Source organism: Momordica charantia, assembly GCF_013281855.1.
Source record: "Momordica charantia cultivar OHB3-1 chromosome 10 unlocalized genomic scaffold, Mcharantia_2.0 BLBB01000010.1, whole genome shotgun sequence".
NCBI classification, from domain to species: domain Eukaryota; kingdom Viridiplantae; phylum Streptophyta; class Magnoliopsida; order Cucurbitales; family Cucurbitaceae; genus Momordica; species Momordica charantia.
In genome coordinates this window covers 1,501,540-1,526,165 of record NW_028275158.1, presented here as the reverse complement: position 1 = coordinate 1,526,165, position 24,626 = coordinate 1,501,540, and the positions used below count along the sequence as shown (strand labels likewise).

Below are 24,626 nucleotides of genomic sequence, written 5' to 3'. Positions count from 1 at the left end.
GTAAAATTGTATCAATATATCTGTTGCTGTGGTGTAGTGGTTATCACGTTAGTCTTACACACTAAAAGTCCGCAGTTCAATTCTGGGCCTCAACAATTATATTGAGGTGATGATGCGTTAAGATACTACATTTTATTGAATTCTATGTTCGTAAAATTAAACATTCTTTTTCGGTAATTGTGTAGTGTAACACTTTAAATTCTTCTATTTGCTATGAACACATGGGAATATATCGTGAAATCATATCCTTAACATTACATATATAAGGTATATAATACGAATGGTATAATAATAAGTCTTTTATTATGTACATAAATCTGGATAAAATGACTTCAAATTTAACCCTTTTGAACTCTAATAATATTCTATTAATTATTATATAATATCAAGTAATAACCATTATAAAAAAAATAATAATAATAATAAGTGGTCTCACTTCCACAGCTCAATTTGACAACTTGAAGTAGATGTTGGAGCATTATCTGGAACCATAAGTTCTTGCTTGTCCGAATGTCTGACTGCAACATTTGGAGCATCTGACGAGTAGCTGTTAATTTCCTTGGAAGCATTCTCGTGGCTGAGCTGCGAAGCAACATACTTATCAAACACACGCCAATCTGTGAGCTGATCCTCCATTGTTTGTTCATTGTTGTTGTTGTTGTTTTCGAACAAAAACAGCAAATTTTGGTCCATGTTTTGTTGTTTTTGAGCTGACGGTTGGAAGTTGGAGGCTTGGAGGTTGATGTCTAGGGCAAATGCTGAGGTGTTGGTGACTGATTGGAGCAACTTTTGGCTCTCCAAAAGGGGTAAGTGGAGGAAATGGTCTTGAGGGTGAGGTTGTTGGTAGCCCAAATCTACCTCTTTCTTGCATGGGAAGCTGGAAACATGGTGAGGAATAAAATTGGAGTGTGAGCTTTGGTTTGGTGAGTCCAAGTTGGGCATAAACGACATCGGTTCATCGTACCAACATGGCGATTCGTGCTCGTTCATTCTCCTTACTGTGGCTATTCTCTTCTTGAACACCCTGCATACCACCCACCCTTCTTCCTACACACCATAATTAGTAGTGTTAAATCACCCATCAACACAAAAACTTAAGCTAATCGATTATATTGGTAAACATTAATATTACAATGGTTTGAACACATATAAGGACCTCTCCTGCTTTGATACCATGTTAAACTAATCGGTAGAAAAGCGCTTTATGTTGATGTATTATGATAAATTTAAGCTAGTTCAGATACCTTAACGGATAGTATTGGTGTATCAAATGCATTGAAACAGTGAAATAATCTCAAAGAAAGTTGGATGAACTTGCCTGTGGAGCGCCATTTTCATCAGTTTCGAGTCTATATTCATGCATGATCCAATCCGACTTCTGCCCGTTCGGGGCTCGACCTTTGTAGAAGACTAAGGTCTTTCTCATACCAATCAAGTCATGCTTCGAATAGATGGCCTTGTCTCTGCCAGTTGCTTTCCAAAATCCAGCTGCAGTTGCCCTATTTGTTCGAGTTCCTGTCGGATACTTCTTATCCTTGTGGCTGAAAAAGTACCATTCATTTTGATCCTCTGTCCCCAGACTACATATCTCTATTATATTGATGAACAAATGAAGATCAGAAATGGCAGCTCAGATAATTAATTAAATTGTTTAAAGATCATATCATGCTATTTATATGTGATATGATAATACCTTGGAGATCCCATGGTTCAATTTTGTAAAGGTCTACATCTTTAATGACATCCAAGTCGATCCTCCTTGAAGAAATCTTTTTCCTAAGGTAGTAATCCACCAGTTCCTCATCCGTTGGGTGGAATCGAAAACCCGGAGGAACGTGTAAGAATGTGTTCATTCTATAAAGCGAGTCCTGAAATTATCATTTTTGAGGATCAAAATCATTAACAATACTTGGATGTTTACCAGTTAGCACCTTTCTTTGTGCTTACACCAACCAGTAAAAATTTGACAGTTTTGAAAAATTGAAAAAATATCAATTTTTCCCATTTCATTCCTACTAAAATTTTAATAATGGTCAACAAAAGATGGATGAGCATCCTAAGTGCTTTCCAAAATCATATTATTTTAATAAGGAATCTTAGCATTAATGTTTCACTTTCTCCACGAGCTTAAAACAATTTAATTATATCATTTTTCTAATCGATAGTTAAATGGAAAACTCATGAGGAACTTTCAAGCCAAAGTATAATTCACTTAATGAGGGAGCTTAACATTATGTTTCACTTTAATTTCTCCTAAATTGTTTGCATGATTACTTTCAAATTAATTCATATCAATATCTATTAGTTAAAAACATTTATGTACTATCATTGACACAATGAGTTCAAAAAAAAATAATAATAACTAAGAAGAACATGGAAAAATTGCCCCATGTGATGCAAGGTTGGTGCATTCCATCAAATTTAAATAGGAAAAATACAACCAAGGAAATTAGCAAGCATGGATCATGGAGGAAGTAGAAAAGATATAACAAAAGAAGTATATAAGCATAATTCATAATTACGAAGTAGTCACCTGGGATCAGTGGTAAATGCTTGGGGCACTCTTGATGAACCACCAACCTTAAGTTTCAAGGTTGAGCCCTACGCTGGTCACGTATTGCTCAGTCTTAGGTAACAGGTTCTGGTTATAGGAATTTACTAGCATAAGCCCGCACGGGATCAATTCCAGAAAATTAAAAAAAAATCATAATTAGCAAACAACATTATATTGTATTTTTAAGATAGGGTTTTTCTGTTATGGAAATATATAAAAACAATAATATTTTTGAATGATCCACTCTAAACAAATAGAGAATGAAACATTATTCACATAATTTTATAGTTTGAAGTAACTAATAATTAAATTGAGAAATTGAAGTAATTTCATAGCAAATATTCAAAAGAATTATTTGATGTTGTTCACATTTATATTTAGGTATATCTAAGATCAACCAAATCATAAGCTACATTTTTGGATTAGCATACATCTTTGCATTAATGTCAAGTGAAACCCCATTTAGGAGATCAAGTAGTTATGTATAACACATATAAACACACCATACCCACTGTTATCATTAAAGTAAATTGTAATAATGGAAATTCATCTCATTGGCCTTAAAAAAAAAAAAAAAAAAAGCTTATAACTAGGCTCTTGATTTTTCTTGGCTGCCAATCAATCATCCAAAACCTTTCTACGAATCTTCTCTAACATGTGTTTCAAAAGTAGTAAACGAGAAGATTAAAGAAACCTTCCCAAATCAAACCAAATGAAAAAAGAACAAAATTGAACTTTCAAATTGACTTTCTTATACCCTCAAAGTCAATCAAAGTTGGTAATTAATGATACCCAGACGACAAAAAAGAAAAAGAAAAAAAAAGATGAAATAAAGTAACAACCCTAATTATCCCCACTTCAAAATAGAGAGAGAGAGAGCTCACAAGGTAAGAAAAAGGAAGAAAAATGTTAGCTTTTTCTTTTTCCGTGAAACCCAGAGATGGAAGGAGCTGGTTTCTGCAATGATAGACAGATTGTTAAGTCCAAGAAAAAGAAACCCATAATATCCGACAAGAAAACAACACAAGAAACAAAAACAAAAACAAAACACAGACAGTTTATTCTCTTCTCGGGAATTGAAGAGGTAGTGGCAGTAGGACTTGTCGGATCAGATCTTGGGGGAGTGGAAGAATTAATGGGGGGAAGAAGTAGGGTTAAATAGGAAGCAAAAAAGAAAAAAAGAAAACCCAGAAAAAATGAGATGAGATCAGTGGAATTAAAAAGGGTTTCGTTTTCAGAAGAGAGCTGAATTGGTGGTGAAGGCTGTGGTGATCTTGTGGGAGATCAGAGAGAGAATTAAGGAAAGAAAGCTCTCTGTCTTCTGAAAAAGACCCAACTCAGAGAGAGGAAGAAATTGTTTTCCTTTTTTTTTTGGGTATTTTTGGTTTTAATACAGAGACAGAGGGAAAATGAAGCTGCTGTGGGAAGTCAGGAGAAGACTTCACGGCACAGACCAAATATGCAATCTTAAAAACCCCTTCTCCTCCCTCCCACCAAAACCAGATCATCATCATCTTATTTAAAGTTAGGGTTTTTTCTTTTTCTTTCTTTTCTTCTTTTGTAGTGACGTAATGGAACAGCCAACCTGTGATCTGCAGCCTCGAAGTTGTTTAGTTTGCCATAGCAATTATGGTGCGCTTAAGATGACTTTTGGGGAAAATATTTTTAACTTTTTGAAATGAAGAATCTTGTACTTACCGTCATTAAATATTTAACAATTAAGAAAGAGAAACGTAAAAACAGCGAAGTTTTATAAAAAACCAACAAGTTGACAAGGTTTAATCCTCATAGTACTGTTTATAAGTCAAGCCAAGTACTTTCTTTTTAAAAAGTGGGTTAAAAGTATATTTTGTAGTTCTAGAACTGATCTCAAAACTCAAGCTCAGTCTCGGAAGAAATCAATGTAGGCTGCGATTGAGTAGTTTCACACAGTTTGGATCAATAATGAGAAATAAACTACACAAGACATTTTTCGAATTTGTATCTAATAGCTATTGAAAATTTGTCTCATGCAATAATTTTTTCTCTGTGGACACTGAAAATTTTAAAAACGTATTAAAATGCTTTCTATGTCTTCGCATCTCAAACACACTCTTTCAAACCTAAACTTAACATATAATTGGTTAACATAATAAAAAAATGTTGAGATACTCATAAATGAATCAAATTTATCCAAAGTTTAAGCTTATGGACTGGGTGGTGGTTTATTCATTCTTAACAAAGATAATCGAGAAGAAAATAGACGCCCCCTCCCAATGTGGAATATAATATGGTGGCCCCAAATGGCCCAAATGTTCATTTCCTAGTCCCTACCATTTTTTCCCCCACCATCTTGTTCGAGTCTCAACTGCAATGAACCTGTGGTGAGATGGTGTGATGATGAAGGCGGTGGTGAGGCCTCAACCAAAGGGAGAAATATATATGAGAGGCTCATTGGGCATTGCCTGTTCTGTTCCTATGGAGTTTCATTGGCTTTAAGGTGGTCTCATTGATTACTTTGTCTTCCCACAGCTTTCTAGTTTCAAATGAGTAATGTAACGCAATGGGGTCTCTTTCAATTATGTCTCATCACTGCAAAATCTCTAACCATTTTCATTTTCAGTTAAAACTATCATTTTACTTTATTATAATGTTTATTTTTTAATTATATATAATTTTTTTATGTTCAACTCTTGATATGATATTAAGTTTCAAAATGTGCATACATGCTTAATGAATAGTATGTTATTTATTATCATATACGAGCTCGATTTCTTAGTCGGAACTCATAATATTATCTAAGTTGAGTATGGAGACTTTTTATTTAGTACAACGAGTGGGAGTAGAGAAATTATTTGAACTCATAATTACTTTTTGATTCGATGTTAATTACCGCTAAGCTAAGCTCACATATTCGCATCGAGACAGTTAACTATGAAGTCAACTATATTTTTTGTCATAGTTTTCACCACTACCTTACTCAAGTGCATGTCATGTATTTTACAACTTTCTAATGTACTTTGGAGCAAATAGAGTTCTTTATTTCATTATTATTAATTACATATGTTAAGGTTTCACATCGAGACCTAAATGGATTTATAATAATATAAGTGGCCTAGTCTTATTTCAAAAAAAAAAAAAAAGTGGTAGAGATGAAACCTTTAAATAATATTGGTAAAATATACTTGACAGAAATTTTCAGTACCCAATTATGCAGGTAAAGCTTGTACATTTTACTAAAAATGTAAGTAAGCACTTTTTGTGTTACTATTGCTGCATATTGAATATTACTGATATGGTTTTAGTTTTACTATTTCAGGAATTAAGACCCTTTTGACAATTATATTTAAAACAAATAAATAAAAGCATGGGTTTGCCCACATTTCTTTCTTATTATATCATATTGTGTAAACCACTCTAAAAAACATTCTTAAATCCTGTTATAAAAATATATATATATATATCATCTTAAATCCTAGCAAAATCCTGCAAATATATATTATATATATAAAGTTCAATTCTTAAAAAACAAAAGATATTCCAAGTAACATCCTAAATTATTAAAGGTGATTTTACAGAACGGTTTAGAAGCATATATGAGTAAGTTAATATGATTCAAGATGTCTCATAATTGATCTCCCCATTCATGAAGAGAAATTTTAACCAATCAAGGAAAATAATGTTGACTTAAAATATTGGTTTATAATAATATAATATTTTTTTAAAAGTGTTTATAATAATATAATGAAACTTTTATTGGTTTCTCCAAAATTTAATATTTGATATAACAGAAACACAGTTAATTAATTTTTGTAGTCACAATTATTAGTTGTACCTAAAGTAAAATGCATTTTTTAAAATTATAAAATATAACTTTATAATTTGAAATGTAACATGTGCTCTATAAGACTTATACAATATCAAGAAGAGCTATTTTTTAAACATATATTCAGTAAAAATATGTCTCTGAAGACTAATTTTGGAATTTTTCATTTTTCATTTTTTTTAAGTAGAATTTCATTTTCTTTTGATTTATTTTGTTTTGGATTTTTAAATATTACTTAAACATGAGAAACACTAATTTTAAGTTATTCACAATAGTTCAATCTAAATATAATCGAGTAGATTATAATTTACCTACCACCGTATTTCAAGATTGAAGATTCAATCTTCATTACTCAAAAAGAAAAAGGTATAATTTTAACGTTTGTATATAATTTGTTCAATCCTAACTTTATTTAAATAATTTATTGAATATTTTTCATTAAAATAATTAATAGATCCCTAGTTTTCTTGATAAATCTCAAAAACACTATATTTTATAACTTTGTTTAAAATAATAAAAGTGAAACAAATCTAGTATTATTCAAGCCACATTTTATTTCAAAAGAATAATAATAATAAATAAATAAATGCTTGATTATTTTCATAAAGAATATAATATATCGACTTAAGATATGGTATATATGCCCAACGAATAAAATTACATTTTCCTAATATCATAATTAATTTAATTTTTAACCTTAAATTTAATATAATGACACACCTTTAAAATTTTCAATATTCTGAATATTCTTTAATTTATACCTATCGTAGATCCATATCACTAATGAAAATGAATGTGATAAGTTATTTATGGTAGCATTAATGATAGTAACATAAACAAAAATAAGTATAGTCCCTTAGTAATTGATATATACTTTTTCTCTTAAAATTGAAGATTCGATCTTTATATCTTTAAGGATAGTAACATAGATCAAATAGAATTAATTCTAGTCTTTACTCCTTATTAGACTATTCTGACTCAAAATAAAACTTTAAAATCTTACAAATTATTAAGATAAAAGTTTCATATCATAAGACTTAGCATCGGGTGAACTTTAATTAAAATGCAAGGAAGATAATGAAAATTTTAAGATTATAATGAATAAATTAAAACTAAAATAAAGTAAAAGAGTTTTTATTGGGAGAATTTGTATAATGGGGGGTTGGCTTGAGCCGACGGCTGGGGGGGCGCCGAGTTTTGGAAATTGGATTGTGGAATGTGGGACCCAGTAGGAGAGAAGAGAATGATGGCGTGGGGCTGTACGTGGCGGCACTGGGTCCGGCGTGGGCTAGCCATTATCATTGAGCTCGCAACTTGGGTTCTGTGTGGTTCCGCCTGCGGGGTCCGCCACATGGCCTCTTCTTGCGGGACCCGCCAAACGTTTGTTGTCTCATTCTCAACTGCTGGGTCCCATTCTCTGCCTCCTGTCCCTACCTTTTTAATCAATCCCTCAACACGTGGGATTTCCTTTTTCTTTTTCTTTTTTTTTTTTTCCTTTCCCCCAGTTAAAAAATATGTAAAATAGCAGATAGTTCATCTTTAAATTTTCCTTTTCCCATTCAATTCTCCATCTTCTAGGTCTGTAAATTATATATGAATTATATAGAATTAAAACACTTTTTAAAATTTATAACTATTTCAACAAGGCTATAAAAATTTAGTGACTGGACTAATAACTTAACACTTATATTTACTACTAACGTGTCATTAGGAAAGTTTAGTTGAAATCAGGGCATGTGTCTCCCTAAATTTTACTTAAATATAATATAGTATTTTACATAATAAAAAAAATTTTGTTTGCCCAGGTGGGTTTTCCTCCCACCTATATTTTATATTTATATTTTTATTTTTAGCACTTTTTTTAAGTTAAAAAGGCCAATTCTAATGTCGTTTTACAACTTTACTGTCGGTTTTTTTTTTTAATTCCATTGATTATTTCATATAAAAAAATTTTATCACTTGACACACAAAGAAATTTTTTTTCAACTTTCAAATGAAAATCTATCCAATAAAAATTACAACACATGGTAAGGGTTCAAATTAATACACATTGTCAAGTTTAAATTTGAAATTAATATTTTCCTATCTGACATACAATGGTAATATTTCAATATAAACTATAATCAATAGTATACTAACATAAGCAAGTGCAAAGGAAGCTTGAGGGTTTAAGCTAACACAAAATATATATTAATTAGGCCTGGTTATCCCTTCTAAATTTTGTTTGTATTGGCATGTGGTTTATTTGAAATTATTAATAAAAAATGATAAAAATGATTTGATATTTCTGGTTAAAAATAAAAATAAAAATAAAAGAGTAGGGAATAACTTGTTTAATGAAAGTAAATTTGAAGTTTAAAAAGTTAGCAAAATATTTAATTAAAATAGAAAAGGATTTGAATCAATTAATTATCATATCACACTTATGAACAAATAATATTAGAAAGAAAGAGAGAAAAAAAACACAATAAAAAATGACCCAAGTACAAAACGGACTTTTTGGGTAGCGTGGGGTTGCGATCTAATGGGGACGGTCCCACGGTACAAATGATGAGAGCTATGAGCATCATGAGTTTCCGTGCATGACATTTCGGGCGGGCCTTTTTCTGACGTGGCATCTCTTGGATGGCTGAATTTGCCCTCCACCAATAGGAATTCAACTTCTCCAATACTCTTTCGGACCCACCATGACATCACCTATTTTCCGCCCATCATCATCATCCTCCTCCTCCTCGACGTTTTAAAAACTATGCAATTTTTTTTTATTTTTTCCCTTTTTTAAAATAAATTATGCAATTTTTTCAGCTGTTAAATTAAGTAAAAAAATATATAAAGATTTAAATTATATTTTGGTTTATGTATTTTTTTATTTATACACTTTTAAATCTCTATGTATTTTTAACTTTTATTCATATTACTCCCAATTAAATTATAAAAGATAATAGGAGAGCTCGGGAAATGTTCATAAAAGAAATTTTCATTAAGTCGATAATTATAGACAAAGAAGACAACGAGTTATATAGACCCACTGCTAAAGTGATTTAAGTTAACAATATACGCAACCAATATAACATAAAATGACAGATAGAAAACTAATACGCAACTAATTCAACTATCAATGATTTTCTTAGCGATTCTTATATACTTCTAAAATATATATTTTGGTCTACGTGGTTCGATAATACCAGTTAGTTTTTCTCCTTTATGTTCACGTGAGACTCCTTTTCTCAACTTTTGCTCCTACAAGATTAACAAGGTTCCATCCACATGTACAAACAATCTCTCCTGATTTTGTATTTTGTTGTGGCTTTGTGGTGAATGGATATATGAACTTAAATTCATAATATATGATTTGTGGTTATTAGTTTTGGTTTGAATATTCTCATATTAGATAACGTGGAGGAATGAATCAATTTATAAAAGTATGATTCGTTCATATAATTTATGTTTTAAAAGATTAATGTGTAGTCTAAGAGACAAGTCCAAAATTTAAGTGGGTTCATGAAATTAGTATTTCGTAGTTTGGGACTAAAAAAAGGTAATAATGTCTCAAATTTGTATATAAACTCAACTTATAAATCAAACATTTTTCCTTATTGTCTTCCAAACTTTTTATTTGCACGTTAATCCTCGTTCACTTAAAAATTTATCTTTATTATCCTAACACGTACTAATAAAAATGTTTAGAAGATTTATCACAGTCTAATTATTAGATTGCAAAATTTAGTTAAAATATACAAGTCATATATATTTACTCAACATTCCTTTTTAGGTGTGTAGTAATTTCAAACAAAAATATTCAATCAAGTTAATTATAATAGGATCTAAAAGTTTATTTAGACCAATAATTAGTGCTCAATTCAAGTCAAACAATAACATTAGTATTTAGATGATTTAATTTTTCAATGTTATTAAACTAAAATTTGACATTTTTAACTAAGAAAATTATTTTATTTTAAAAAAATTCTAATTTAAGAAGATAATTTCATGAATTCGGTGAAGCCAATCAAACTATAATTTCAAAATAGCGTCTTTATTATCCTGCAATTTATTTAACATTTATAATTATCAAATTATGCCGTGCTAAATAATAAGCCAATACAGATTGATTTTAATTTATAAAACTCGAGTGACGTGATAGGGGTAATTTGGGAAATTAAAAAAAAGGAAGAGTATAAATATAGGAAAGTATGTATTTTATGAGTATGGAATACTCAAACTAAGAGTACAGTATACGGTGATAGGCCCTTCTATGCAATTTTTTATTCTTTTTTTTTTTAAAGCAAATGAATTACATTAAAATATTATTTTCTTGAGTACAAACATTAAAATATTGTTGCCATAAGGAGAGAAAAAAATATTATTGAGATATGGAGAGAGAAAAAGAGAGGACAATTTACCAACTCTTCTTAAAAAAAATATATCTATCACTAAAAAAAAGTGACATGAGCACATTTTTAAATTTAAAAAATAAAAAATGTAAACTATAAATTAACTTAGAGAAAGTATTAGTACTTAAATATAAAATATGAATCTTCACTTTTATATATTATATTTTTTAAAAAATATTTACCTATTATGTTTTAAAAAATCATACAATATGCTATATATAAAAAAACGTGATGACATATCTAAAAATATTTTTTATTAGATAAAAAATATATGTAGATGTCAATTAATAAAATTGAAATTTATAAATAAAATCAATAGTGTTGACTTTTGAAGTAATTAATGAGGTAGACAATTAAGTTAATCCAAATCTAATATATAGTTGCTGTCAAATTAATGAAATGGGATTTGTTACCTAAAGTTAAAATAATGACATAAATAGAGAGATCAAATGATTACATTTTGGTTTATAGGTCACCTTCAAAATCATAATACCAATTATAATTGCGATTTTATGAATCATAATCCAGAACCAAACAAAGCTTTCAAAAGTGCTAATATCTTAAATCATTAGAAAATTACATAATCAATTTTACATATTATGCCCATTTTGTAGTTGTGGTTCCCTTATTTATGACGTCATCAATATTATTAATTGCGTTGGAATTCCAAGTAATGACAATGACAATATTTCTTGTCCACAAATGAGACTAAATTTACTTTTATGTTATGATCAGTTTTGTGTTATTAAACAAAATTTTATTTATATTTAACAATCACTTTTATAATCTTGGATCTCCATTATGCAGTTGGCCCAATAAGTTTTTGTTTTAGGTGGGCCCATTGGGCTTTGTTTTAAACTACAATTTGGATACCGAAGATCAGAATAGCCCATTGGGCTTGCTCCATTTTCCTATCCGGACCAATTTGCTTTGGGCTCGAAATCAAGCTCCCAGTTCTTCTCTGAGACACGCTCGCTCACTCTTGCTAGAGGTGCTTCCATGGATTCCGAAACCCCAAAAATCCGAGCGGTTCTGAATTCTCCTTCTTCCTACTAGACTTTCGCCTTCAAATTATGGTTTCTACAGGGTTTATCATATCGTCGTCAATTTGGTATCCTCCAATTACCAGCTCTAAACCAGCTCTCATTTACTGCACAACACACATCACATACAGAGTTTGAGATACAGTGTAACTGTCTGCGTCACATAGCTCCAAATGGTTCTTCGATGGCGTCATGCTCATCCGTTCGTCGGCTCGTCGTTCTTTCACATCCCACCTCCTTCCCGAATCCTGGAGCTCCGTATGTTTATTTCTTCCGATTTTTTAATTTCCTGATCCAATGCATGGTTTTTCATGAATTTCTGTGATTTATTTGGGGATTGATTCGTTGTAAGAAAGAGGGTTTTAGAGCTGTTGCAGTCATCTTTGTATAAATATCCTGAATTTTTGGATGGCATTAAACTCCTTATAATTTTTTTTTGTTTGAGATTATGGCTCAACTTTGAATTTCTAAAATTGCATACACATTAAAGAATTAAATGATTTGGCTACGTTTATTTTGCGGGAAGAATGAGGAAAATCTTTCTTTTAGAGTCCAGGAGTAAATGGGACTTCTGTGCCTGGCAGCCATGACTGCCCTGCAATGAAATTTTGAACGGTGAACTTTGATGCCTCTGTTGAATTGGTTACAATGTGGTAACCCCTCCACTTCACTCTCTGGCTTGTTGATGAACCAGGACCCATGTTCTTATACTCTCCATAATATAAAGTATTCAGTGCAAATTCACCATCCCACTCCAACCAACCTGCTGGATCAACCAAACTATCGAGGTAAGTTTGCATGAAAACTGTTCGAGAATACTCCTTCCACGGCCTTCCCAAGTAGGTTTTCACTGTGCTCTCCACTTGTTTTAGGTCATCTGTGGCCATGACACGCGAGTTGTGGATCGAAATGCCAGTATTTTGGTTTGGATCAGTCCGTCCTTGAGCAGTGACTGCATTCTTCTGACCATTCATTGGCCTCCTTGCATAAATCATGCAGTTCTGTAGAACAACTGCAGCATTGCCGAATATAAAATCTACCGTGCCATAAATATAACACTCTTTATAGAATTGTCTCTGTGAATGGACATAGAGGGTATCCTGATACCCTTCAAAGCCACAGCGGTAGAAGACAGAAAAATCAGCGCCAGATCGGAGAGCAACTGCTTGATGGTTTTCAGGACCAGCAGTGTTTCGGAATGTGATACCACGAGCTATAAATCCTTCACCAGTCACCGCTAATTATCATAGAAGACAAGTAAGTATCTCATTTTAATCGGATACTTTTCACATGATTGGTCTTATGAAAAAATTCATATATTTGAGGAGTTTTATGGAAAAACCAAATGAAAGAGGTGAATTTGGAGGAGTTTTATGAAAAAACAAAATGAAAGAGGTGAATTTGATCTCACATTTTCTTGATATAAATTTTTTTAGAACATGTGAAATGCATATAATTAATTGACATTTGATGGTCATTTCTTGTATACTTCGATGATGCATTTATGATGAAATGCCATGGACAATTTTTCATTTTTTATATTGAGATCTTGACAAAGATGTTGATCACAGATGACTCTACCTTTGAAAACTAATATTTTTGTTTGGAAATGGGCTGTGGGAGAAAATTCAAAGTATCATGTTTTGGGGCGCAAGAAATTTTGTCTAGTGTTTACTTTCTTGATGACAAATCTGCTAATAGGGTTGATGGACTTGGAATTAGTAAAATCTACAGGTTTACCGATTCAAATGTTGTTGAAATGGAGGTAAATGACCTTATAAACAGTCAACACAAAGAGAGGGAGAGGGACTTACCAACAGTAGCAGAATGGAAAGTGGTGGAGCCTCCTCTAACACTTCGACTACCAGTAATGATGGTAAATCTCATTCCATCTCCGACGAGCATTATATTCTTCATCTTATTTCCTATCTCGAGGTTTTCTTCGTAAACCCCTCTCTTTACATGTATAACAAATCTTCCACCTGTCTTCCTTTTTGCAGCTGCCTCTAGAGCCGCTCCAACTGTCCTATGGTCACCGGATCCGTCCTGAGCCACGACAAGGTCTGTCTTTACTGAAGATGACTGCAGTAGCCTCCTGTCGCCACCTAAAAGCCAACTTGGAAAACCCTCTTTATAAGTCTCTTTCCCCGGCCAAGCTGAAGCATTGTTAATCGCCAAGCTGTTGCTTATCAGCTTTGTGACATTGTTCGACATGATCAGCGGCAATACATGGTCCGAAACATTAAACTCAGCAAACCCGGTGTAGCACGTTTCAAGGTTGGTTAGGGCGGTACTGAGCCAGGTTTGGATATCAAACTCAGTACATTTAGAGGAGGAATCTAGAGTGTGGTTGAGCTGAAGGATGGTGTTTTGGTAGAGCTCCAAGCAATCAGCCCAAGCAGCCTTTTCCTTCTCATTTCGGCACTTGGAACCAACACCCTTAGCATGGCTCTCGGCTCTCAAAGCTCTCTCCATGGCGAATTTGGTCACCATTTTCTTGAACTCAGACATATCTTTGGGAGCAGCATTGCTGCCATGGTTGAAGAAATACTTGCAGGTCTCAGGGTACGTGGTTTTGCTGCACCACCAATCTATGCCATTAGAGGCATGCTTGGAGAAGGCTGGAGAAGAGAGTGAAAAGAAGAGAAGAAAAAACAACACCCCAAAACTCTTCTCCATTAGAAGAGCAGGTTCTTGCTTTGATGAGGCTAAGCAAGCTACTTCAGGTTTGGTTATATAGGGAAGGAGAGCCAAATTAGGATGAAATGGAGAGACAGGTTGGCTGGGTTTGAACATAGAGAAAACAATACCTCACAGTTTGAATAATCAAACTCCAAATCTTCTGTCCTCCATGTGCCAATCATTTATCCTCCTTTCTACATAAAAGACGAGTGAGAGATGAATAATTTAATTGTCTTGAGCTTCATGCAATCAGTTGTCTATATTGAGTTTATTTATTTCTTATTATTATTATTTTGAGAAAAGTTGTATATATTGAGTTGACAATGACTAACATAACAGAGATTGCTTACGGATCCTCTAAGAAAGAGGGAAATTTTAAATAGGCGTGTGATAATTTGTCAAATGCCATTGCCTGTCATATGCCATCGCCACATTGTTTGAAAGGTTCTATTAGAATTTTTTAATCTGTTACTAAAAATGTCGTTGAAACTGGATTTTATTGGAATGTGAACTTTTTTTTTTTTTTTTTTTTTTTTGAAATAAGAACTGTGATGTGGTAATTTTTGTAATGCTATCATGTAAATAAAATTCACGTGTGGAACACAAAATGGTGAGTCTTGGTTGTCTACGCATGGTAAAACTCGATCCAACGTCTGATCTGATAGAAAGATTTGATGGTACTTTATTTAGAGTAAGAGGAAAAACTATAAATTTGAGACAGAATTCGAAAAGTTAAGCCATTGCTTAAAATAGATTTAGAAGTTTTTGAAAATAGTTTTCTGCTTTTTTAAACAACTTTGACTTTCTTCCATCAACGAATTACGCAGTAACATTGCCACATGGTGACACTAAAACCGTGTTGGCTTAATCAACTTTGACAACTTGAATGCTTAAAACAAAAACAAGGTTTGATTGCTTCAAATGTGTGGAACAAAATAAACCAAACTGGAAAATTAAATATCTTATTACTAAATAAAAACGCCATGATTATCTTTTTAAACAAATTCTTCCCTAAGTCAAGTCATTATTAAATACAATAAATGCAAATCAGAGGCCAAGGGTGAAGGGAACTCCGGTGGCCGGCAACCAGGTCTGGCCGGCGATGAGTCGCCGGACGGTGAACTGAGAGGCCACATTTGGGCTCCTTATAACATGAAAACCAGGCCATCTCACTCTATACCGGGTCGAAGCCCGAGGCCCAAAGTTCTTAAATTCCCCATAATACAGCGTATCCTGAGCAAATTTACTACTTTGCCACGCGAGCCAGCCCATTGGGCTCACCAGGCTGTCAATATAGCTCCTCATGATCACGGTCCGCGAATACTTCTTCCAGGGCCGGCCCAAGTAAGTTTTGACCGACCCAATAACGGGCCTCAAATCCGGAGCGGCCCGTATTTGAGAATTGTGGATCGAGATTCCGCTGTTTTGATACGGGTCCTCTCGGCCTTGGGCCGTGATGACGTTGACCTGGCCCTTTAAGGGCCTTCGTACGTAAATCATGCAGTTTTGTAAAACAACTGCTGCGTTCCCAAAAATGAAGTCAATTGTTCCGTACACATAACATTGCTTGTAGAATTGTCTCTGTGAGAGCACCATTAGAGTGTCTTGGTAGCCCTGAAAGCCGCACCGGTGGAACACCGATAGATCGGACGATGACCGGAGCGCAACGGCTTGGCCCATCCGGGGGCCCGCGGTGTTGACGAAGGTAATGTCGCGAGCTATGAAAGCAGGCCCTTCAATACCTAGAAATTCATAAAAATAAAAGGAGATCAAGATCATAAGCCGCATCTCAAAACACCAAATATATGTTTTAATTTTTATGGTTTGAATACGTTATTTCATTTTTTTGTCCATACGTATTTACATTTTTTAATTATATACCCTTCTAGAGGTTAAATGTGGTTGAATTAAATTTACAATGCAAAAATATCTTTTTTTTAAAAAAAAATAATAAGTTCTCAATGTAAGAAATTAAGTATTTTTCATAATTCATGCATGACAAAAAAAAAAAAAAAACTCAATTATGCTATATGTTAAAAATATATAATAAATGAAAAACATTTTCAGAAATGGAGACTAGATTGGAAAAAAAAATCTAGATTAAAAAATACATTTAGCTCTCACCGGCGGTTGCTGAACTGAAGGTGGTGAAGCCGGCGGCGACGCTTCTCCCACTTGTAATGACAGTAAATCTCATCCCATCTCCGACCAGCATTAAATTACCATTATCATTCTCAACTTCAATATTTTCTCTATAAACCCCTCGCTTTACGTAAATTACAAATCGACCCCTCCCACGCCTCCTCGCGGCGGCGTTGATGGCCGCCTGAACCGTCCGGAAATTCCCCGACCCATCTCTCGCCACCACCAAATTAGCCCTCACCTTCGTCGACGACGACTGCAACAATTTCCGATCACCACTCGAAACCCACATCGGAAACCCATTTTCCTCCTCCGTACCATTTTTTCCATCCCCCAAAAACGCCCCATTAATGGCCAAACAATTGCTAATCATCTCCGAAACATTCTGGAATCTGATCGGCGCTATAAAATCCGTCACATTGAGATCCGCCGCGCCGGAAAGACACGTGTCGATGCTTGTGAGGGCAGAGCTCAGCCACGTCTGCGCGTCGAAATCCGTACACCCTTTGCGGCTGAGGCCCTGGAGAGTGCGGTTCAACTGAAAAACGGCGTCGTGGTACAGCTTCAAGCAGTCGGCCCACGCGGCTCTCTGGCGCGTGTTCTTACAGCTCTGGCCGAACCGGGTCGCGTAATGTTGGGCCTCGGCGGCTTTTTCCAGGGCCGTTTGTATCGCCATTTTCCGAAACTCCGGTCGGTTTTCCGGCGGGGATTTGATCGGCGACATGAAGAACATGCAAGTTCGTGTGTGCGGCGTGGTGGCGCACCATCTTTGGATTTGATCGGTGGCCGTTTGCGAAGAGGATTTTGGAAGAAGTGGTAAAAGGGTAAGGAAAAAAGTGAGGAATTTGGTTTGTGGAGCCATTAAAGGAGGAGACTTTGATGTGTTGAGAGAGAAATGGAATTGGGATTTCTAGAGTTGTAGGTGAACTTGGAAGATGGAGTGGAGTAATAATGAAGGAAAACAGAAGATGGGTTTCTTCATCTTCAACTTCTACTTCCAATTGAACCATTTTTAAAGAAATGGGAAAAAGTTTTAATTATGTTTGCGTAGGTTTTGTACTGAACAAGGATGTCAGAAAGTGGACAGGGGCAGGTTCGTTTTTGTAAGGAACAAGGAAAGATAGGTTACTTTTTCTTTTCTTTCTTCTTTTCGGTTTTAGATCTAATTTGTGGATTCAAAAGCAAAGCTTTTGGTGTGTCATTCATCAAGTTTGGACGATTTTAGTTTCTTTTTAGCCCAAAGCGACAGTTATAGTTTGAATTTTGTTTTCACTTTTGTTTCTTAACATAAGGATGTCATATCATGTGCTAGCTAACATGTCGAGGAAAGTATGGAAGGAATGAGGGGTGATTATTTACTTGCGACGAGGTCGTATTTTGCCTTTTCGATTTTCTTCTCTTTCTTTTTATTTATGTATTTGTTTCGCGTATCGTCCCAACTAAACCTATTTTTACTTTTGTACGATTTATTTTCGAGGAATAGAAAATCTCATACAATATAGCTATTTGTTTTGTTCGTCACTCAAGAAAAAAAAATACTATGTCACTAATAACACCTGGGATAGATACATGTATTTGTTCATTTATATGATGAGTAATTGTCAATATTAACCAACTATGAGTTGAAGCTACTTAGAGTAGATCTAGTGTAAAAGATTTAAAATGAATTTAGATTTAAAGATGGTGTTGATTTCTTGTGTAAAGAAAGAACAAAATATTTGATTAGAGATTGAAGTAAGATTTAAATTAAATTGAAAAGAAAGAAGGTAGAAGCTTCCTTTTATTAGTAAATTTAATAGATTATTTTTTGACTGTGGTCTATTTTTATAAGATTTTATAGGTTCATATATTTGTTAAACGTATAACACAAAAGAAAAAATAAAATAAAATAATTAAGAAAAGGTAAATCCTTTAGAAAATAAATAACTAGTCACCTTACTTTTCTTCAACACATAGTCATATATTACGAAAGCCTTTAATAATCGCACTTTTGAAGTACCCTTCCTTACAAATTCATAAAGTAATCATTACAAAAGTATATTAAAAAATTTAGACTTATTTTGCCTTTTATTAAAATCTATTTGATTCAAACCTAAATTATTAAACAGAGGTTTCGCCCACAGTTTTTGGTAAAATTTGTAGTTGGAAAGCTTCTATTTAGATTATTGGACGGAAGAATAAGTTATAAAAGTTTTTCAAGTTTTTTTTTTCGAGGAAAAAAAGTTTTTAATTTTATGTAAATTATATTTGATTTATACATTTAATAATTTGCAGTCTTAGTGAGTGAAATAAAATATATTTTATGTTTGGAATTTATATACCATAAATTTATCAAGTCTATGAGATTAACAAACTTCTAACTTGCAATAGAGAGTCCAACTTGAGAATAGTTTTATCGGTTATAAACTCATATATCTCTAATAGAAAAATCTTGACTTCGAACTTCCACCATCTTCTTTGATGCTAAGTTTTAAATCTCCACATCATTTCAGTGAGTTCAGAGGTTTAAATCTTCACATTCTAATATTTAGGCCTCATTTCATAACCATTTTGTTTTTGATTTTCTATCCTCGACTCTATAATTGATTATTATCTCAATATAAATAGACAAAAGGAAAATTTATTTGTAGGTAAAAATGCACATAATATTTAAATACTTGAGTGGATCTCAAGTATTGTGGAGGTAAATTAAATTAAAAGGAAAAAGAAAAAGGAAGTACGGTTGGTTTTTCATTACAGAGGCCTTAATATGTGGCACACCCATGTGCTCTGCAGTTTTGGAAAATATATAGATTAATTAAATAACACAATTAATATAATATTGCCCAGCCTTGAAGATTAAGTGAAAGCTTTGAAAGTACTTAATTAAATTATTGTATTAGTAAATTATTTTACCAGCTTCCACTTATCATGTGAACTCAAAGAGAGAGAGAGAGAGAGAAAAAAAAGAGCTTCCACTTATCATGTGACAGTCCTTTCATCAGGCTATCAATTATAAAAATATTGGACAATTACATCATCATAATAAGATATGTCATTGTCTTCTAGCTTCTATATTTTTATTTTCATAATTTTTTAACCTTCATATAATGTGGTTCTTACAAGTGTGATCAAAACAATGTGTAAATTCTTGAAAAAATAAAATAGGATAGCTTTTTTTATCCCATCATCTGACTTCAAGACTATTAATCTTTGTAACGTCAAGTACAAATGATTTCTAAAATAAGGAATTTTTGAATTTTCAAATAATTTAAATTCTTTATAGTTTCTTACACCTAGAAACCAGAATCAATCTAAAAAATTTTTACTTGGATTTTTCTTAATTTGTGTTGAAATTCATTTTTTCCTAGAGGCGAAGTTTAATTACAAATTTGCGTGGGTTTTGTTTTTTTTTTTTTTTTCTCCTTCAAATGTTGCGTGTTGCCATATTGTGAAGAAAGGAAAAAATTTTGTAGCCTATTTACTAAGAAAGCTCAACTTTTGTTAGATTATTCCACTAAAGGTGGGTAAAAAGATCCATCTATGTATTTTGATTATCAAGAGCTACTCATTTAATTGAGTGAAATCTCATTTTAAGAAACATAAAAAGAGAACGATATGGAATATTAAAGAAGGCAATATGAGAACATAAAAAAGATATACTACCAAGTTAATGATTTTTTTGTCTGAGCGAGTCTTGTTTCTTTTTTAGAATGAAACAACGTCAAACCAAAATATACAACAAGTATTTGTGATTCCTAAATGGGAGGTGACCTAGTCATACCTTCCAACACGATTACCTCACTATCACTTGCTTTTGAGATCCCTGCCTTGACGCACATTTACATTAATGACTGTGGATATGGTCAACAACTCTCCCATCTGAGATACTTAAAAACCTTTAAAATTTTGCTCTAAGTCATGTTATCAAAAACCTTTAAAAAATATATAAATTTATCGACAAATATAAGAACCTTGGAAAATATATTAGGTAACTAAAACACATTTTTGATTTCAGAGTTTAAAAATAATATAAAATTAATAAATATTAAACCTACCAATGCCACGTCAACCTTCAGCTGGTGACACTAACAGAAGTTTAACTAGTTTTTAAAACTTATGAATTAAATAGAAACTTAAACTCAAACTTAGGGACTAAAAATGTATTTTACCCATTTTTTTTTAGAAATTATTAAGTGAGTGGTAAGTTGTAGCCCCTGTCTAAAATTCAAATAGTGAAAATAAGTTTTAGTTTTAAAATAATTTCCTTTTGCTCCATCTTCACATACGTAATAGGTAGGGACCTATGAAATAAATAGCCATTTTATGCTTCGATTATACCAACATTGAAGTGAAATTTGGTTAAATTATACTTTTTACATTTATGTAATTTGATTCCAAAACTTTCCTCAAATTATACTTTTTACACGGTTCGGTCTTTGGCTTTGTCCAAACCGGAACACAAACCAAACCGTTCTCTGACCCTTGCTCAAAACTCAAAAGGACCGCAAAGAAGAATTACGGCCAAGGTCTGAACCAATTTTGAGTGTTCAGTGCCACAAGGAAGATGAATCAGAGGAAATCGGCTGCAGGAACAGGAAGGCCGTCTGGAACCGATGGCTATGATTTTTCATATCGCATGGTCGTCGATTCTCGTAAGCTTCCTCTCTTTCTTCTCCTAATTTTTGTTTGGCTGGTGAGAAATCTTGTAGAGAACAGAAAGTTGAACAATATGGGGAAAAAATGTCTTTGTTTGATACTCAATGATGTCCTGTTTCCGCTTAGGCCGATGGCTTAGTGGATGAGGATCATTTAGCTCTAGTTTTTCAGGCATTGAATATGGAATAGGATTCATTTAGCTATTTTAACTGTCTTATTGGAACCAATTTCGATTTTTATGATGGGTTGTTCTAATTATAGGGTACCAAAAGGTTGCTAAAGGCAAATCTCGTCTCTATTCCCTGATTTCAGCTCAGGTACACACATTATATTGCTATTTCAGAAAATTATGTGTTTTGCTTCTTGATTGGTATGATGCAAAATTGCAGTATCTTCTAATGGCATTCTATATGCTTTTACGTTAACGATGTTAAACAAAATGATCACCAATTTTTGTTTTCAGGACATAATTCATATTGTAATTTAGTGGTATAATGCCGTGTGTTAATTTAGTAAAAGTGTAGAATTAATTTTAGATACACCCTAACTAACTATAAACCAATTCTATAAATGCTATGAAATTGTAATGAATACATGTAGGTTTTTCATTCTGTTTCAAGAAATTGGGGTTAAATTATGATTTGGCATCAGATTGCCTAGCTGCGAGTGCCGTAGCCTCTGTTCCATTTCCAGTCAAACTGACGCTATGTTGATGCTCTTCTTGTGCCAGTAGTGGAAAGGCCTTGTTTATTAACAGAATTGGATCTATTAATGAGTGTTAAGTTTGGTTTTAAGAAAAGACTCTTTAAATCCTATAAAAAATGGTGTAACACTTTTCATAAGATAGTAGTCCAATAAGGCCTTTGTTTCTTTACGTTCACCAGTACATCCACATATGTAATTTCTTAGTTCCACCAAATTGTCTTCAATTTCTTGTGATATGAGCTTAATGTAGGGCTGATCTTGAGAGAGACTGATTAATTCCCGCTGTAGCTAACGATACCATATTATATATATCTCAGAGGGCCCGTCTGCTGAAAGTGTGGTGCTGATTAAGGTTACATTACAATATGCTTGTTACCTCAGCATCATGAAGGCCTATGATCTGTGATCAAGAAAGTCTTCATGTAATACTTGGTTCAATTGTTTCTGCTAGGTTCTCCCATCTCTAGTTTGACTGACTGGGATGTCTTTTTTAATTACTAATCTTCCTCTATTGAAAACCATGAAAATTTATCTCTACTTTTCGACGTCAGGCCAAACCAAACTGGAAGAGTTTGGTAGTGACATGAAACAACTGCCCCATCCAATGATCTTATAATGTGCGCATGCGTTAGTGATTTTGGTCTCTACTTGTTCAATAAAACGGGAGCTGATGCTTACCTCTGGACCTCTTGTGACTGTATATTGTTGTACTCTAATTGGGTTTGTTTTATTATATTGCAGGTTATCATTCAATTATGTGGAGCGGTATACTTGTTTATATTGACATCAAAGAGAGAGACTCTAGATAAACTTGCTATTTCATCTGCCATCACTGGTTTCTTTTCACTGCTTGTGGGAGAACTAGGTTGCTTGTTATACTATTACCTTCTGTACCTAATTTCTTATAAGTCTTTATCTGTTTCAACAGTAATGGCTGATATTTTCCTATTGTTTTATTGAAGGTCGAAGGCACAGCCGTGCAAGTTTTTTGAAAATATATATGATTGCATCATCTATAGCGCTCTTACTACTTTTTGCTAATGTCTCTCAGGGAAATTATACGTTTGAGGTAAGGAAATTTTGTTTGAGCACATCTGGGAACAGCCGTATTGGAATTGTTATGTATGCTGACTGGTCTAATAAGTAATAACAATGAACGAGAAATTGAATTGGTTGATAAAAATTAAAATACTCTCCTTACATTGGGAAGAATGCACCTATTTCCCTTCAATAAGTATGCCTTCTCCAAGCTTGTATAGTTGTCAGGACTTCTAGATTCGATGTTAGCTTTGTTACCATTGGCATCTACACTTGAAAATGTTGGGAAGCTTCAATTTATTTGCTTGATTGTATTTATAACACTATAACCTGCCTTTGATCACAGCTTCCATGTGATAATGTCTGTTCTGAATGATACTTTATCTTAATTCTTAATTCTAACTGAGTTTTGGATTTCATGAACCATTTAGGGTATCGGGGATCTAAGTAATTGGCAGAGAAAGAAGCTCGAACTTTTCGAGACGATCCGCATTTTCCTCGGTGGGTTCTTTGTTAGTTCTTCATAAGTGTATCAATTAAGTATATTTCTTGTTAAAAAAAAAAAAAGTGTATCAATTAGGTATCTCCGAGTATGAACTAACAGTGGAATTCTGATATGCCTTCATACAGGATCTCTGCTTCAGATATTTGCAATGAGCACAGTGATTTCCCTCATTGGTAACATGTCTCCTCCAAAACGTACCTCTTAAATAGTTCTGTACCAAATTAATGTCCTCCTAACGACCAGCAAAGATAGCTCTTACTGCTTCTCGATTTTGACTCGATGCTAAAGAAATATTGCGTTTGTCATTCTAGATCGTTATTGAGAGGTTAACTATTTTGGAATCGGATGACATTGAAAGTTAGAGATTAAAATTGGCTCATCAGTAAAAATAAAATTTTCAAAAAGAATGCTAGTGATTCGGGTTATGATTTTATTTGGTTCAAAAGTTTCAAAATGTGACATTTTAGTCTCTAAGATTTTGAAAATGGTTCTAAAGGGTCTCTAAACGGTGACATTTTGGACTAAATTATTACATTTTAAACCTAGGGATCAAAGAATTTTAACTCAAAGTTTAGGGATTAAAAATGTAATTTATCCAACAATATTTGATGGAAGTGAAGTGATAACGTTTGAACTGATTGTAGATGCGATTAATTGTGTAATAAGATCCACTTTTTACGCAATTATGAAGTCCTTGTCTGCTTAAAATACGCATTCAATTATTTTGGATTGGTGTTATTCAGCCAAAAATATCTCTGCGAATCTACTTTTCTCTTTTCCTTTTTATTTTTTCTCATCCTCTTTTTTGGCAATTAAGCTGGCATTTTACGGCCACTTGCATTAAAAAATCATCATGATTTTTGTTCACATAACTTTCCAATTTCCATTCTGGACAAGTTTTGGTTAATTTTCACATTGAAATAAAAATTCAGTGTCTTTAATTTTAATCGCTCATGAAAGGGACCCAGAAAAGAACAAATTAATAATTAAGGTCCCATTCAGGATTGATTTTTTTTGTTTTCGAAACTGTTTTTTTTTTCTTTTCAAATTAAATCTGATTTACGATTGCTTATTTCATAATCATGAATAGCTATATTCAGTATTGATTTTGTGGTGTTCACGT

General features: G+C 33.1%; 4 protein-coding genes and 1 long non-coding RNA gene across 8 annotated transcripts; 2 read left to right on the top strand and 3 right to left on the bottom strand.

Annotated features, from left to right (window-relative positions):
- Positions 1-327: 327 nt before the first annotated feature.
- On the bottom strand, positions 328-4,034 carry LOC111011643 (NAC domain-containing protein 7). 2 transcript variants are annotated; one of them, XM_088119218.1, is made up of 6 exons: positions 3,610-4,034; positions 3,439-3,511; positions 2,534-2,658; positions 1,694-1,868; positions 1,315-1,590; positions 328-1,043 (listed from the first exon to the last, which is right to left on the bottom strand). In XM_088119218.1, exons 4-6 carry the CDS (start codon positions 1,851-1,853, stop codon positions 433-435), a joined length of 1,047 nt encoding a protein of 348 aa, XP_087975344.1. In that variant the 5' UTR covers positions 1,854-1,868; positions 2,534-2,658; positions 3,439-3,511; positions 3,610-4,034; the 3' UTR covers positions 328-432. The 2 variants fall into 2 exon arrangements, with proteins under 2 accessions (XP_087975344.1, XP_087975345.1); XM_088119219.1 differs by having other exon boundaries at positions 2,534-2,641.
- Positions 4,035-11,690: 7,656 nt separating this feature from the next.
- On the top strand, positions 11,691-14,893 carry LOC111011633 (uncharacterized). 3 transcript variants are annotated; one of them, XR_015788398.1, is made up of 5 exons: positions 11,691-12,051; positions 12,343-12,581; positions 12,666-13,050; positions 13,516-13,669; positions 13,794-14,893. It is a non-coding gene; the product is annotated as an uncharacterized LOC111011633 (long non-coding RNA). The 3 variants fall into 3 exon arrangements; XR_015788399.1 differs by having other exon boundaries at positions 11,696-12,051; positions 12,320-12,581; positions 13,528-13,669; XR_015788397.1 differs by having other exon boundaries at positions 11,702-12,051; positions 13,528-13,669.
- Positions 12,247-14,472, bottom strand: LOC111011631 (pectinesterase-like). The gene is made up of 2 exons (XM_022285483.2): positions 13,608-14,472; positions 12,247-13,030 (listed from the first exon to the last, which is right to left on the bottom strand). Exons 1-2 carry the CDS (start codon positions 14,470-14,472, stop codon positions 12,339-12,341), a joined length of 1,557 nt encoding a protein of 518 aa, XP_022141175.2. The 3' UTR covers positions 12,247-12,338.
- Positions 14,894-15,411: 518 nt separating the features above from the next.
- LOC111011591 (putative pectinesterase/pectinesterase inhibitor 59) lies at positions 15,412-17,748 on the bottom strand. Its single transcript, XM_088119018.1, has 2 exons — positions 16,600-17,748; positions 15,412-16,217 (listed from the first exon to the last, which is right to left on the bottom strand). The coding sequence occupies exons 1-2, from the start codon at positions 17,477-17,479 to the stop codon at positions 15,523-15,525; spliced, it is 1,575 nt and encodes a 524-aa protein (XP_087975144.1). The 5' UTR covers positions 17,480-17,748; the 3' UTR covers positions 15,412-15,522.
- Positions 17,749-21,095: 3,347 nt separating this feature from the next.
- Positions 21,096-23,874, top strand: LOC111011431 (jagunal-like protein). The gene is made up of 6 exons (XM_022285176.2): positions 21,096-21,251; positions 21,517-21,572; positions 22,702-22,825; positions 22,923-23,029; positions 23,430-23,499; positions 23,629-23,874. Exons 1-6 carry the CDS (start codon positions 21,164-21,166, stop codon positions 23,706-23,708), a joined length of 525 nt encoding a protein of 174 aa, XP_022140868.1. The 5' UTR covers positions 21,096-21,163; the 3' UTR covers positions 23,709-23,874.
- The last annotated feature ends 752 nt before the right edge of the window (positions 23,875-24,626 follow it).

Excerpts from the sequence above, each read along its gene's own strand:
- LOC111011643 (XM_088119218.1), bottom strand. The coding sequence starts at position 1,853 with ATGAACACATTCTTACACGTTCCTCCGGGTTTTCGATTCCACCCAACG. Across the intron at positions 1,591-1,693 it reads TGAACCATGGGATCTCCAAG|AGATATGTAGTCTGGGGACA; the intron begins GTATTATCATAT and ends TCAATATAATAG. Across the intron at positions 1,044-1,314 it reads AAATGGCGCTCCACAGGCAA|AAGGGTGGGTGGTATGCAGG; the intron begins GTTCATCCAACT and ends GTGTGTAGGAAG.
- LOC111011631 (XM_022285483.2), bottom strand. The coding sequence starts at position 14,472 with ATGGAGAAGAGTTTTGGGGTGTTGTTTTTTCTTCTCTTCTTTTCACTC. Across the intron at positions 13,031-13,607 it reads TTTCCATTCTGCTACTGTTG|CGGTGACTGGTGAAGGATTT; the intron begins GTAAGTCCCTCT and ends TATGATAATTAG.
- LOC111011591 (XM_088119018.1), bottom strand. The coding sequence starts at position 17,479 with ATGGCTCCACAAACCAAATTCCTCACTTTTTTCCTTACCCTTTTACCA. Across the intron at positions 16,218-16,599 it reads CTTCAGTTCAGCAACCGCCG|GTATTGAAGGGCCTGCTTTC; the intron begins GTGAGAGCTAAA and ends ATGAATTTCTAG.
- LOC111011431 (XM_022285176.2), top strand. The coding sequence starts at position 21,164 with ATGAATCAGAGGAAATCGGCTGCAGGAACAGGAAGGCCGTCTGGAACC. Across the intron at positions 23,030-23,429 it reads AGGGAAATTATACGTTTGAG|GGTATCGGGGATCTAAGTAA; the intron begins GTAAGGAAATTT and ends TGAACCATTTAG. Across the intron at positions 23,500-23,628 it reads GACGATCCGCATTTTCCTCG|GATCTCTGCTTCAGATATTT; the intron begins GTGGGTTCTTTG and ends GCCTTCATACAG.